The sequence below is a fragment of the Phyllobates terribilis genome, unplaced genomic scaffold, assembly GCF_046119375.1.
Source record: "Phyllobates terribilis strain yellow unplaced genomic scaffold, ASM4611937v1 Scaffold_13__5_contigs__length_258822181, whole genome shotgun sequence".
Classification (NCBI taxonomy): Eukaryota; Metazoa; Chordata; class Amphibia; order Anura; family Dendrobatidae; genus Phyllobates; species Phyllobates terribilis.
In genome coordinates this window covers 94,165,447-94,179,537 of record NW_027362773.1, presented here as the reverse complement: position 1 = coordinate 94,179,537, position 14,091 = coordinate 94,165,447, and the positions used below count along the sequence as shown (strand labels likewise).

The window sequence follows — 14,091 nt, the reverse complement described above, 5'->3', positions numbered from 1 at the left end:
TTTTGAGATGGACCCGGTTAAAGTTCAAGCTGTACAGGAATGGCCTAGGCCTATTGGTTTGAAATCGATACAGAGGTTTTTAGGTTTCGCCAATTATTACAGAAAATTCATAAAAAATTTTTCTAGTATTGTCAAACCTCTGACCGATCTCACCAGGAAAGGTGCTGATGCGGTTCAGTGGTCTTCTGAGGCCATTGAAGCTTTTGTGTATCTCAAGGAGAGGTTCACCTCTGCTCCCATCCTTATGCAGCCTGATGTGACTAAGCCGTTTTTGGTTGAGGTGGATGCTTCCTCTGTGGGGGTTGGCGCAGTATTGTCTCAGGATAACGGGGATGGATTACATCCCTGTGCCTTTTTTTCAAAAAAAATTTCGGAGACTGAACTGAATTACGATATTGGTAATCGGGAATTATTGGCTATTAAACTCGCATTTGAACACTGGCGTCACTTCTTGGAAGGTGCGGAATTTCCTGTTCAGGTTCTTACGGATCATAAAAATCTGATATATCTTGATGCTGCCAAGCGCCTGAATGTCCGTCAGGCTAGGTGGGCACTGTTTTTCTCGCGGTTTAATTTCTCCGTTACTTACATCCCTGGTACTAAGAATGTTAAGGCGGATGCCTTGTCTCGCAGTTTTTCTCCCATAGTCGGTGCTGAGAAAGAGGAGAACATTTTACAAGAAGGTGTTGTGATAGCTGCTTTGGACTCCGTTTTGGAAGATGAGATTCTTAAAGCACAGGAGAATGCCCCATCTAACACTCCCCATGGGAGGTTGTTTGTGCCTGGGACCTTTAGGAGAGATTTATTTGTTGAGTGTCACGAATCTCGGTTGGCAGGTCATCCCGGAATCTCTGAGACCAAGAGACTGGTGGGTCGCAGTTTTTGGTGGCCTGGATGGCAGAAGGAAGTCATTAAGTGGGTGCGTCAATGTACTATATGTGCTAGATCTAAGTCCTCACATACTCCTGCTGCGGGGTTGCTTTGTCCTTTGGAGGTTCCCAGTGCTCCTTGGACACATTTGGCTATGGACTTTATAACTGACCTTCCCCCCTCTGAGGGTTTTACTGTCATCTGGGTGGTCGTGGACCGTTTTAGCAAGATGTGTCACTTGGTTCCCTTTGTCAAACTACCCTGCGCTAAAACTCTCGCTAAGGCCTTTGTCAAGGAAATTGTCAGACTTCATGGCGCTCCTACTGACATTGTTTCTGATAGGGGTCCTCAGTTCGTGGCTCGTTTTTGGCGTGCCTTTTGTGACAGGTTGGGAGTTCATTTATCGTTCTCGTCCGGATATCATCCTGAATCTAATGGCCAGACAGAAAGGAAAAACCAGGATGTTGAGCAGTTCTTGCGTTGTTTTGTGGCAGACAATCAAGAGGGGTGGTCTGAGTTTCTGCCACTTGCTGAATTTGCTCTGAACAATCATACATCTTCTTCTGCTGGTTGTTCGCCTTTTTTTTGTTGTTCTGGGAGACATCCGTCGTTTGGGTCGTTCTCCAAGTTGGGATCTGCCGTGCCTGAGGAGGAGAATTTTTCCGGTGATTTGGAGAGAGTTTGGACGGATGTGCGTGGTAATCTTCAGGAGGCCAACAGAAAATCTAAGGACTACTTTGATAGGAAACGACAGGAGGTTTTGTTCGCTGTTGGTGACATGGTTTGGTTGTCCTCTAGGAATCTGCGGTTGAGGATTCCTTCTAAGAAATTGGGTCCCAACTTTGTAGGGCCCTTTAAGGTGCTTCAGGTTGTCAACCAATCTGCTGTTAGGTTGGAGGTTCCTACCTCCTGGAGAATTAATCCGGTATTTCATGTCTCTCTGTTGAAAAAAGCTGTTGTATCGGATTGTGACGCCTCTGCCTCTGTTCCTCCGGTGGTGGAGGACGGGGAATATGAAATTTCTCGCATCCTTAACTCTAGACTGTATAGAGGTAGTTTGCAGTATCTTGTGGCCTGGAAAGGTTTCGGACCCGAGGATAACTCTTGGGTGAGGTTGGATGATGTTTCCGCGTCCAGACTTATCAGAGCGTTTCACAGGAGATTTCCTGATAAGCCTGGTCCTAGGGGATCCGGAGGATCCTCTTAGAAGGGGGGGTACTGTTAGAACCTTGCTCTTAGGTTTTTTTTCCTTTGCTGGTCACATGACCTTGTTGGCCTATTTAAGCCTGCTCCGCCCTTCTGGCTTTGCTGGACTTCATTGTATAACTACTTTCTAGCTAGCCTGTGCTCTGTATCTTACTCTGTTAGTTTGCTTGGTCTACGGACCTCTATGTTCTTTATATTTTGTTTGTTCGTCTGTCTGCTACTATTTCTGTTAGGAGGTGTCCCATATTCCTCCCAGTCCTTAGTACTTGTAGGGATTCCTTCCCCACATCTATAGGTCTCCGTACAGACTAGCTTAGGACTTTAGCAGGTCTGATCGCAGGATCAGGTTCCCTGTTACATCGTAGGGATTCAGCTGAGTTCTATCGTAGGGATAGATCTCCTCTCTTTCCTTAGCTCTGGTAGCAGAACATAACAACTCCTGATTACTGTATAGAGATAAAGACCCACCCCCACTTACTCTATAGAGATAAAAACCTACCCCTGATTACTGTAAAGAGATAAAGACCCACCCCACTTACTGTATAGAGATAAAGACCCACCCCCACTTACTGTATAGAGATAAAGACATACCCCTGATTACTATATAGAGATAAAGACCAACCACCACTTACTGTATAGAGATAAAGACCCATCCCCACTTACTGTATAGAGATAAAGACATACCCCTGATTACTATATAGAGATAAAGACCAACCACCACTTACTGTATAGAGATAAAGACCCACCCCACTTACTGTATAGAGATAAAGACATACCCCTGATTACTATATAGAGATAAAGACCAACCACCGCTTACTGTATAGAGATAAAGACCCACCCCCAGTTACTGTAGAGGAATAAAGATCCGCCCCCGCTGATTGTAGAGGAATAAAGATCCGCCCCCGCTTCCCGCTGAGAGATAAAGACCCACCCTCCCATCCTGTAATCCATCTCGTAGTCTCTGCTGTTAGAGACAGATTATATTTGACAACAGGCAGTGAACAGCGAGTTACACAAAAAGAAGACACCTAGTACAAGGCTCTTTGAAGTGATTTTTTGGGGGATACAGCATAATTTATAAATAAAATGATTTTCAGATTGTCTATTTATCACATCATCTATTAAATGAGATCAAGCTGTTTGAAAGTACCACAACCATTTAATTAACCCCTTTTTGAAGAGCTGGGTGACAGCTGTAAGAACACCATCATAGGTTAAATAGGGGATGTCACCCAGCTTTTTCTAATGGTAGAACCTGGTTACGTAGTGGTACAGGCTGACCTACTATTTAGAAGTCTAAAAAAGTTTAGTGACATCATATGAGATGGATTTCCATTTGATATCCTCCTTAATAGAGGAGTTTTCAAGGAGTAGAAAAAAAACAACTTTCAGAAATAGCGCCTCACCTGTACATGGACTGTGTCCGGTATTGCACCTATTAAAGTGAATGGTGCTGAGCTGCAATACCACAGGCAACCTGTGAACAGGCGAGGAGCTATATCTGGAAGGAAGTGACCATCTTGGTCTCATCCCTGGACAACCCCTGATTTCTTATGACTTTGCAACAAAGACAAGATGTCCATTCAGTCCTCCCAGCAGTGAGATTAGTAGGACAGATCTTAATTACTGACCACAGGATACATTGCATGAAAAAATAACGCAATTGTAGCTGCAAACGTTTCCAGTTCTGGCCTAGGTGGTTTAATAAGCAGCCTTCCTGGAATAAAAACAGCAACACATATCCCGGAAACCAATTAGGAGACTTGTATTGAGGGACATTCTGTTCTAGGTGATTAAAATCCCAGTATATTTGTCAGATGCTGTCAAACACAGAACAGTATGAAATACAGGGGTCTGCAGCTCAACCCCCGGAGGCTGCCATAAAGGACTAATTGTTAGGAGTCCTTTCTTGAATAAAGGTAGATTTTGTATTTGAGGTTACTTATGTCTCCGAACTCCTGATTAATTCAGAGTTAGAAATGGAGCTAGTGGAAGAATATCTATAAAACATGATCACATATCATTCACCTCCTCAATCCAATGCTCAATTCTCATGGGTCCCTTATCTCTATTTTCGGCACAGAGTTAGGAATTGTAACATCTAGTATGTAACATAACTATCACCTCTTTTGGAGTTTTCTCTTATTATTACATCATTTGTTCTTTTGTGTCTCTGGACTGTCTATGCTGCTGCTGCTGCTGACCCCTCTTTTCAGCACTTTGATCATCACCAGCTATTTATATGTTAAAGGAATAGACTGAGTTAACAATGAACAGATCATTTGAATAATTGTGTGCTTAACAGGCAAAAACTAAACTTAACATCAGGGGCATACAAAAAAATCATGGGGCCCCATACCAGAAGTTCTATTTTGCCCCCCCCCCCCAAAAAAAAAACCCCTTCATATTCGGCGGGGGCACAGAAGAGCATATCTCATGACTTTGCAGCCTTTACAAAGTCAATATCCTCCTATCTCGTCCTCCATACAGTATCATGAGCACCACATAGTCCTCCATAATGGGCCCCATATAGTGCTCCATACAGTATAATGGGCCCCACATATACAGTATAATTTGCCCCACATAGTCCTCCATACAATATAATGGCCCCACATAGTGCTCCATACAGTATAATGGTCCCACATAGTCCTCCATACAGTATAATGGCCCCACATAGTGCTCCATACAGATTAACTGACCCACATAGTGCTCCATACAGTATAATGGCCCTAAATAGTCCTCCATATAGGATAATGTGCGCCACATAGTCCTCCATACAGAATAATGGGCACCACATAGTCCTCCATACAGTATAATGGGCCCCACATAGTCCTCCATACAGTATAATGGGCCCCACATAGTCCTACATACAGAATAATGGCCCCACACAGTCCTCCATACAGTATAATGGGCCCCATAAAGTTCTCCATACAGAATAATGGGCCCTACATAGTGCTCCATACAGAATAATGGGCCCCACATAGTCCTCCATACAGAATAATGAACCTCACATAGTCCTCCATTCAGAATAATAGGCCCCACATAGTCCTCCATACAGAATAATGGGCCCCACATAGTCCTCCATACAGAATAATAGCCCCACATAGTGCTCCATACAGAATAATGGGCCCCACATAGTGCTCCATACAGAATAATGGGCCCCACATAGTCGTCCATACAGTATAATGGCCACACATAGTGCTCCATACAGAATAATGGCCCCACATAATCCTCCTTACAGTATAATGGCCACACATAGTGCTCCATACAGTAAAATGGTCCCATATAGTGCTCCATACAGTATAATTTGTCCCACATAGTGCACTATACGGTATAATGGCCCCACATAGTGCTCCATACAGTAAAATGGCCCCATATAGTGCTCCATACAGTATAATTTGCCCCACATAGTGCGCCATACGGTATAATAGTCCCACATAGTGCTCCATACAGTATAATGGCCCGACATAGTCCTCCATACAGTATTATGGCCCCACATAGTCCTCCATACAGAATAATGGCCCACATAGTGCTCCATACAGTAAAATGGCCCCATATAGTGCTCCATACAGTATAATTTGCCCCACATAGTGCGCCATAAAGTATAATGGGCACCACATAGTCCTCCATACAGTATAATGGGCCCCACATAGTCCTCCATACAGTATAATGGGCCCCACATAGTCCTAAATACAGAATAATGGCCCCACATAGTCCTACATACAGAATAATGGGCCCCACATAGTGCTCCATACAGTATAATGGCCCTAAATAGTCCTCCATACAGAATAATGTGCGCCACATAGTCCTCCATACAGTATAATGGGCACCACATAGTCCTCCATACAGTATAATGGGCCCCACATAGTCCTCCATACAGTATAATGGGCCCCACATAGTCCTACATACAGAATAATGGCCCCACATAGTCCTCCATACTGTATAATGGGCCCCATAAAGTTCTCCATACAGAATAATGGGCCCTACATAGTGCTCCATACAGAATAATGGGCCCCACATAGTCCTCCATACAGAATAATGGGCCCCACATAGTCCTCCATACAGAATAATAGCCCCACATAGTGCTCCATACAGAATAATGGGCCCCACATAGTGATCCATACAGAATAATGGGCCCCACATAGTCGTCCATACAGTATAATGGCCACACATAGTGCTCCATACAGAATAATGGCCCCACATAATCCTCCATACAGTATAATGGGCCCCATAAAGTTCTCCATACTGAATAATGGGCCCTACATAGTGCTCCATACAGAATAATGGGCCCCACATAGTCCTCCATACAGAATAATGAACCTCACATAGTCCTCCATTCAGAATAATAGGCCCCACATAGTCCTCCATAAAGAATAATGGGCCCCACATAGTCCTCCATACAGAATAATAGCCCCACATAGTGCTCCATACAGAATAATGGGCCCCACATAGTGCTCCATACAGAATAATGGGCCCCACATAGTCGTCCATACAGTATAATGGCCCCACATAGTGCTCCATACAGATTAACTGACCCACATAGTGCTCCATACAGTATAATGGCCCTAAATAGTCCTCCATACAGAATAATGGCCCCACATAATCCTCCATACAGTATAATGGCCACACATAGTGCTCCATACAGTAAAATGGCCCCATATAGTGCTCCATACAGTATAATTTGCCCCACATAGTGCACTGTACGGTATAATGGCCCCACATAGTGCTCCATACAGTAAAATGGCCCCATATAGTGCTCCATACAGTATAATTTGCCCCACATAGTGTGCCATACGGTATAATGTTCCCACATAGTGCTCCATACAGTATAATGGCCCCACATAGTCCTCCATACAGTATTATGGCCCCACATAGTCCTCCATACAGAATAATGGCCCACATAGTGCTCCATACAGTAAAATGGCCCCATATAGTGCTCCATACAGTATAATTTGCCCCACATAGTGCGCCATACAGTATAATGGCCCCACATAGTGCTCCATACAGTATAATGGCCCCACATAGTCCTCCATACAGAATAATGGCCCCATATAGTCCTCCATACAGTATAATGGCCCCACATAGTGCTCCATACAGTATAATGACCCCACATAGTCCTCCATACAGTATAATGGCCTCATATATTGCTCTATTCAGAATAATGGGCCCCACATATTGCTCCATACTTAAAAATAAACAAATACGCACCTCTCCCTGTTCCCCTGCTGCTCCGGTCTCCTCAGCGTCTTCTGACCCTCTACACTGCTCGGCATAGAGGATGCGCTGTGGTGATGTCACAGCTTAGATGCTGAGGTAGAATGATGGGAGAGGCAGCGTCAGCTGATGGCTTTCTCTCCCATAATTGTTTTCACCTGTATCTGCATCCAGAATGACGAAAAAGTTGAGAGTGTGATGGGGGGGAGTGTGTCCATAGCAGTCAAGTTGACTGCTGCCATTGGCAGAACACCATTGCTTAACATGTAGTAAATATAGGAAAATCAATATCTTTTTTTTTTTTTTTAATTATACCAAATGGTTCAATCATCAGACATCCCCTCCAGTTTGTCAGTCCCATTTTGGTCCTCTGCCCAATACAGGAGACAGTTTTTTATGCTGGTATGAGGCTGTGTGAAGGGGGCTGGCTTGGCTATTGCAATGATCATTTAGCCAGCCTCCCTCACAGCTGGCTCTGGTCACGTGCCAGGAAACTTCTTCTTGCCTGACAATTGTGGTATCTGACTGGTTGAAGTATACTTTTTAAAGTTACATGGGGAGAAATAAGTATTTGATCCCTTGCTGTTTTTGTAAGTTTACCCACTGACAAAGACATGAACAGTCTATAATTTTAAGGGTAGGTTAATTTTAACATTGAAAGATAGAATATCCAAAAAAATCAAGAAAATCACATTGTATAAATTAGATAATTATTTTGCATTTTGCAGTGAGAAATAAGTATTTGATTCCTCTGGCAAACAACACTTTATACTTGGTGGCAAAACCCTTGTTGGCAAGCACAGCAGTCAGAGGTTTTTTGGTTGATGATGAGGTTTGCGCACATGTCAGGAGGAGTTTTGGTCCACTCCTCTTTGCAGATCATCTCTAAATCATTAAGATTTTGAGGCTGTCACTTGGCAACTCAGACCTTCAACTCCCTCTATAAGTTTTCTATGGGATTAAGGTCTGGAGACTGGCTAGGCCACTCCATGACCTTACTGTGCTTCTTTTTGAGCCACTCCTTTGTTGCCTTGGCTGTATGTTTTGAGTCATTGTCTTGCTGGAAGACCCAGCCACGACTCATCTTCAATGCTCTTACTGAGGGAAGGAGGTTGTTGGCCAAAATCTCACGATACATGACCCCATCCATCTTCCCTTCAGTACAGTGCAGTCGTCATGTCCCCTATGCAGAAAAGCACCCCCAAAGTATAATGTTTCCCCCACAATGCTTCACGGTTGGGACGATGTTCTTGGGGTTGTACTCATCCTTCTTCTTCCTCCAAACATGGCAAGTTGAGTTAATGCCAAAGAGCTAAATTTTTGTCTCATCTGACCACAGTACCTTCTCCTGATAACTCACAGAATCATCCAGGTGTTCATTGGCAAACTTCCTATGGGCCTGCACATGTGCCTTCATTAGCAGGGCGACCCTGAGGACACTGCAGGAGTTTAAACCTTTAAGGCGTAATGTGTTACCAATGGTTTTCTTGGTGACTGTGGTCCCAGCTGCCTTGAGATCATTAACAAGGTCCCCCCGTGTAGTTTTAGGCTGATCTCTCACCTTCCTCATGATCAAGGATACCCCACGAGGTGAGATTTTGCATGGTGCCCCAGATCGATGTCGATTGACAGTCATTTTGTATTTCTTACTATTGCACCAACAGTAGTCTCCTTCTCACCCAGCATCTTACTTATGGTTTTGTAGCTATTCCAGCTTTGTGCAGGTCTATGATCTTGTCCCTGACATCCTTAGAAAGCTCTTTGGTCTTGCCCATGTTTAGAGGTTAGCGTCTGACTGATTAATTGAGTCTGTGGACGGGAGTCTTTTATACAGGTGACTATGTAAGACAGCTGTCTGTAATGCAGGTAACGAGTTGATTAGGAGCGTCTAACTGGTCTGTAGGAGCCAGAACTCATAATGGTTTGTAGGGGATCAAATACTTATTTCTCACTGCAAAATGCAAAAAAAAAAAATCTAATTTATACAATGTGATTTTCTTGATTTTTTTTGGATATTCTATCTCTCAATGTTAAAATTAACCTACCCTTAAAATTATAGACTGTTCATGTCTTTGTCAGTGTGCAAACTTACAAAAACAGCAAGGGATCAAATACTTATTTCCTCCACTGTATATAACTTTTTATAAACACATTGATAAAACATTATTTGAGCTAGACATTAACCTTTAAGAAGTGCAGATATCTATTTATCTACTGCAGCTATCTCATATCTATTCAAATACAAATTTTAAAACCATATGGACATTTTGGAGCAATTTTTTGACACTTCACATTTTTAATAAATCCCAATAGTAAAAAAAATGACTAAGCCCATAATACCTGCATTTAAAGGGTTTTTCCTCATCTTAATAATAAGGTAAAATTGGGAAGAGCTTGTATAAACAATTAAGTTTATAATTTATGTCCTATTTAAAAAAAAACTCACTATTTTGAATTTGGGAGGGATTCTTAAATCTATGGAGTTCTGCTTGTTCCTAAGGTTACCGGCCACCTCAATTGTTGCCAGTTTCCTAGGCAAGTTTCGACCACCCTTTTTATTAAAAAAAATGCTCCAAAAGTATATGTAATCCAGCATTTTACTGGTCCTGAGCTTCGGAATGATCATATTTGTCCTGGATTTGGTGTGGACCATATGAATGCCTAAGTTGGCTCACAAATAATAGTAAGACATATAAGTCCTGGGTTTGTGTTTTTGTATAGGGTTATCATCATATTTTACGTGAAACTAGATAACATTAGATTTCTGGAAGTTTAGGAATGAGGGGCTGCGGTGTAATGTCTTCTGCTTCTTTTTGGTCGTCACCAAACCCAAGATGAAGGATATACGGGATATAAGAGAATGGCAGTAAATTACCCTGGGGTCACATTTATTAATTGTCGGCCCTTCTATGTAGGTAGCTTTGGTCTAGTCTGGTACCTCTTCTGGATCCTGGTGTCCTACGAGAGCCCAGCCAAGCACCCAACCATCACAGACGAGGAGCGCACTTATATTGAAGAGAGCATTGGCGAGTCTGCCAACCTTATGGGTGCCATGGAAGTAAGTCATTTACCTGCATATATTGTCATTGTGTCTGTGTCCTACTGGAGGGTTTTCAATATACTCGCAACATTGAAATTGCAACACCAAGAAGGAAAAGTCGTGGAATTCTAGAAATCACAAGATGGAGACGTTACTGATCTGCAAATGATGAAAAATAGAAATCTAAATTTTTGAAAAATCTGGATTTCTTCAGTCTGGAGTATGAGCCATGTGCAGAATTCCTGGCACTTCCAGCCTCGGCTGATATCACTGAGGTTATTAATGGTCGTCTGAGGAAGGTTCTGCCGCTGAATGCACTTGGGCAAATCATCAAGATCCTCTGCTGGTAGCTCCTGTGTAATCACCGACCAATGACATCCCTGATGTGCTCGATGGAGACAAGTCCGGAGACGCTGCAGCCATGGAAGCTGATTTAGGTCACATGGATTGTAGATCAGTAACATGTCTACATCCTGACTATTCCTTCTTGTCATTACAATTTCAATGTTGAGGCTTGTTCTTAAGGTCAATTGATAACTTTTCAGTCTTAAAGGAGAACTCCACTTTTCAACAATAGTTTTCCCTTTTCCAGTTTAAAATTTACCCTAAACATCAAGTAACCATGTAAATACTTTGTCTCTTCTCCATTCATATCCAACATTCTGAATTATGCTGACTTCCTATAGCAAGAGGCCAATGCATTTTGGGAATTTATAGATAATCATGGTAGAGGGGTTTGGCAGCCCCGTATCTCCCTTATTTCATCACTTAGTCATTTTAGTCTGTTCTTCATGCAGCAGGAAACTAATATCTATACACAGTCTAACGATCTCCAAGACGCACTAGATTAACGTTGACTGAACCCGTGGGCTCAGCTGAGATAAGGATGTGACATGTCCGATATCAGACTCCCAACTTTTGTTCTCGGTGATACAAGCCTCCTCCAGAGAAGTCTGGCAACGACTCTCTCGTAGAAAGCACAGGAGCGCTCACTCAGCAGAGCCAGCGCTCGTCTGTATGGGCGAGTGGGGCCAGATAGCTGCTGGCCTAACCATCAACCGAACCATTGTTCGGCCAACAGGTATCTTCTTGTGTATGGAGCCCCCAATGTCATATTGTTGGTCAGTGAGTGCAAATAAATTACAGAATTTGTAAAACAGCTTTTGATGTGACTGGAGAATAAATAATATCTAACTCAGTGTCAGAGTGATAACATAGCTACTCAGTATTCTCTATTCTTTAAATTGTTGCTCTCCCTTAAAGAATGTGTATGACCAACATTTTATTTTTAATATATTCTGTGTTGATTATTTTTAAATGTATCTTTAAAGTCGTTGGAACTTATTTTTTTCTGACCCAGAGCTTTAATTCCCCTGCATGGATATTGTGGTAAAATTCTGACTCCCTGCGGCCTCCACTAGATGGCGCCTGTAAGCTTATTGTATACATTGAATACAATATGAAAGCAGTATGACTTACGCTCCCCCTAGTGGAAGCTGCAGGAATTTACAATGGTATCTTTGAATTTGGACCTAAAAACAAATCGGTTTAAAGAGGACTTGTCACTTGCCATAAATATATATATATTAATACCTGGTGTAAATGTCTCTGTTTTCCTGAGATATGTCCCCTACATCCCTGTATATAAATCTAGTCTTTTTAGCCAAGGGGGCGTACTGTCAAGAAGGCACCCATAGAGAAGAGTTGAGGACCACGCCCACTTGGTAACAAGGATAGATTTATATTCAGGGAAGAGAGGGTCATATCTCAGAAATGGAGATGCGCAGGAATAAAAGAAAAATAACTCCGGATTCAGGAGAACAGCGGCATTTACATCAGGTAAGAAATAAGAATATTACATATTTATTGCACTTGACAAGTCTTCTTTTAGATGTTTTTAGATCCTTACAACTATTTTTTTTTATTATTGACGATCCCTGTTGGTTTTGGACTCGTTCCAGTTATGTGTGTGAACTCATTGAATAACAGATTGTATTCTTGTAATGGGGGTGCACTTACTTAAATTCAACAAATAATTTCTATGCAATCAACAATTGATGTTTTCTCTTCCAGAAATTCAAGACTCCTTGGAGAAAATTCTTTACCTCGATGCCTGTCTATGCAATCATAGTTGCAAATTTCTGCCGGAGCTGGACCTTCTACCTTCTGCTCATCAGCCAGCCGGCGTATTTTGAAGAGGTGTTTGGATTTGAGATTAGCAAGGTGCAATGATTTCCAAATTTTTGTGGAGTGAATACGGCTATAGGGTATTTTATTTATGAGTGATGTGTTAACAATGATTAATCAGGCAAAATAATCAATGTTTTTAAATCAATCCGGTGGTTGGAAGCCCAGTGATAAAATCATATTGATCGACTTTGTCCATGGGCAGGTGTGAACTATCCATTTGGGGATTGGATTCCCAGGCCAATTAGCAAAGAGAAGTCATCATCAGAAAATGACCTATTGTTTAAATTGGGATTCTGTGCTAAATTGTTTTTGTTTCATTTTTTGCAATGTTATTTTTCTCCACAATCTTAATAAAAAACAAAAATAATGATTCTTGAAATTTTCATACTGCAAGATTTTCACGCTTTTAGACTCTGACTTCCTGTTGTTTCAGGAAACAACACATGTACATTAGCAGCAATGAATAAACTCCAATTCTAGCTTTTGTGTTGAAGCATCTAATGAGCATGTGCAAAGGTTACTGTGAAGGGAGGTGGAGCAGGGAAGCTGTGACATCACCTATTCTGATTGATGGATCCCGTGTTATCAGCTGTGTATAGAGGTGTTTTCCTGTCATTGTCATTCTGTCTCTGATGATAATGCGCCTGCGGAAAACTCTTCCTGAAAGGGCAGGACCTTTGAGTCTTAAAAAAATCCCCAGTGGCCAGTGTGAAAATTGCAAAGTTTCTAATTTTGTTTTCTATCAAAATTCATGATATGAAAAAAAAAGTTCATGTAAAAAAAAAACCTGATTTAAAGAATAAGTCATTTTCTGATGATCGCTTCCATTTAAAGACTCTACCAATTTTTGTTTTTGCGATTTTATTTTCTCCCCGTCTTCCAAGAGCCATAACTTTTTATTTTTATGTCCCTTGATAAGTAATTGTAGTTTTGAATGACACTATTTTACTTAAAAAGGGAAAAAATATTCCAAGCAAATTGAATTGGTGAAAAAAATTCTTCCATCATTTTTTTTTTTGTTTGATTTCTGCAGCTTTCATAGACCTGATAACATGATCCTTCAGGTTCATCGGATTATGGCAATACCGAACTTTTATAGTTTTCATATTATTTTAAAGGCTTAAAAAAAGGTCACCATTTTCTGAGACCGGTAACTTTTTAATTATTCCCTTGATGGAGCCGTATTTTTTTCCGTGCCTAGCTGTCATTTTTAATGGTAATATTTTGGTATATACGAAGTTTAGATTATTTTTCATTGAATTTATTTTTTTGGGGGGGTGCATTAACTCCCCCAAAAAGGCAATTTTGGTGCTTTTAATCTTTTTTTCTTTATGACGTTTACATTATGAGTTACGGTAATTAATTTTATATTTTCAGGCTCATGATGCACTGATGACACCTATTTTGCTTATTTTTTAATATTTTTTTTTGGGATGGGGAAAGGAAGGGTAATTCTTTCATGGGGGGATAACAATTTTTTCTAACATTTTTAATTGTATTAATATTTTTGAATAAATATTTTTTAACTTTTTTACTTTATTTTTTAGTCCCTGTAATTGTTTGATTGCTTG

The 14,091-nt window shown here is 41.3% G+C and overlaps 1 protein-coding gene across 1 annotated transcript in view; it reads left to right on the top strand.

Annotated features, from left to right (window-relative positions):
• The window catches only part of SLC17A6 (solute carrier family 17 member 6), a 66,421-nt gene that overhangs the window by 28,451 nt on the left and 23,879 nt on the right, over nucleotides 1-14,091 (top strand). The window contains exons 7-8 of the mRNA XM_073658218.1: nucleotides 10,206-10,348; nucleotides 12,404-12,553. Coding sequence (XP_073514319.1) covers nucleotides 10,206-10,348; nucleotides 12,404-12,553 — 293 coding nt within the window. The remainder of the gene's footprint in view (nucleotides 1-10,205; nucleotides 10,349-12,403; nucleotides 12,554-14,091) is intronic.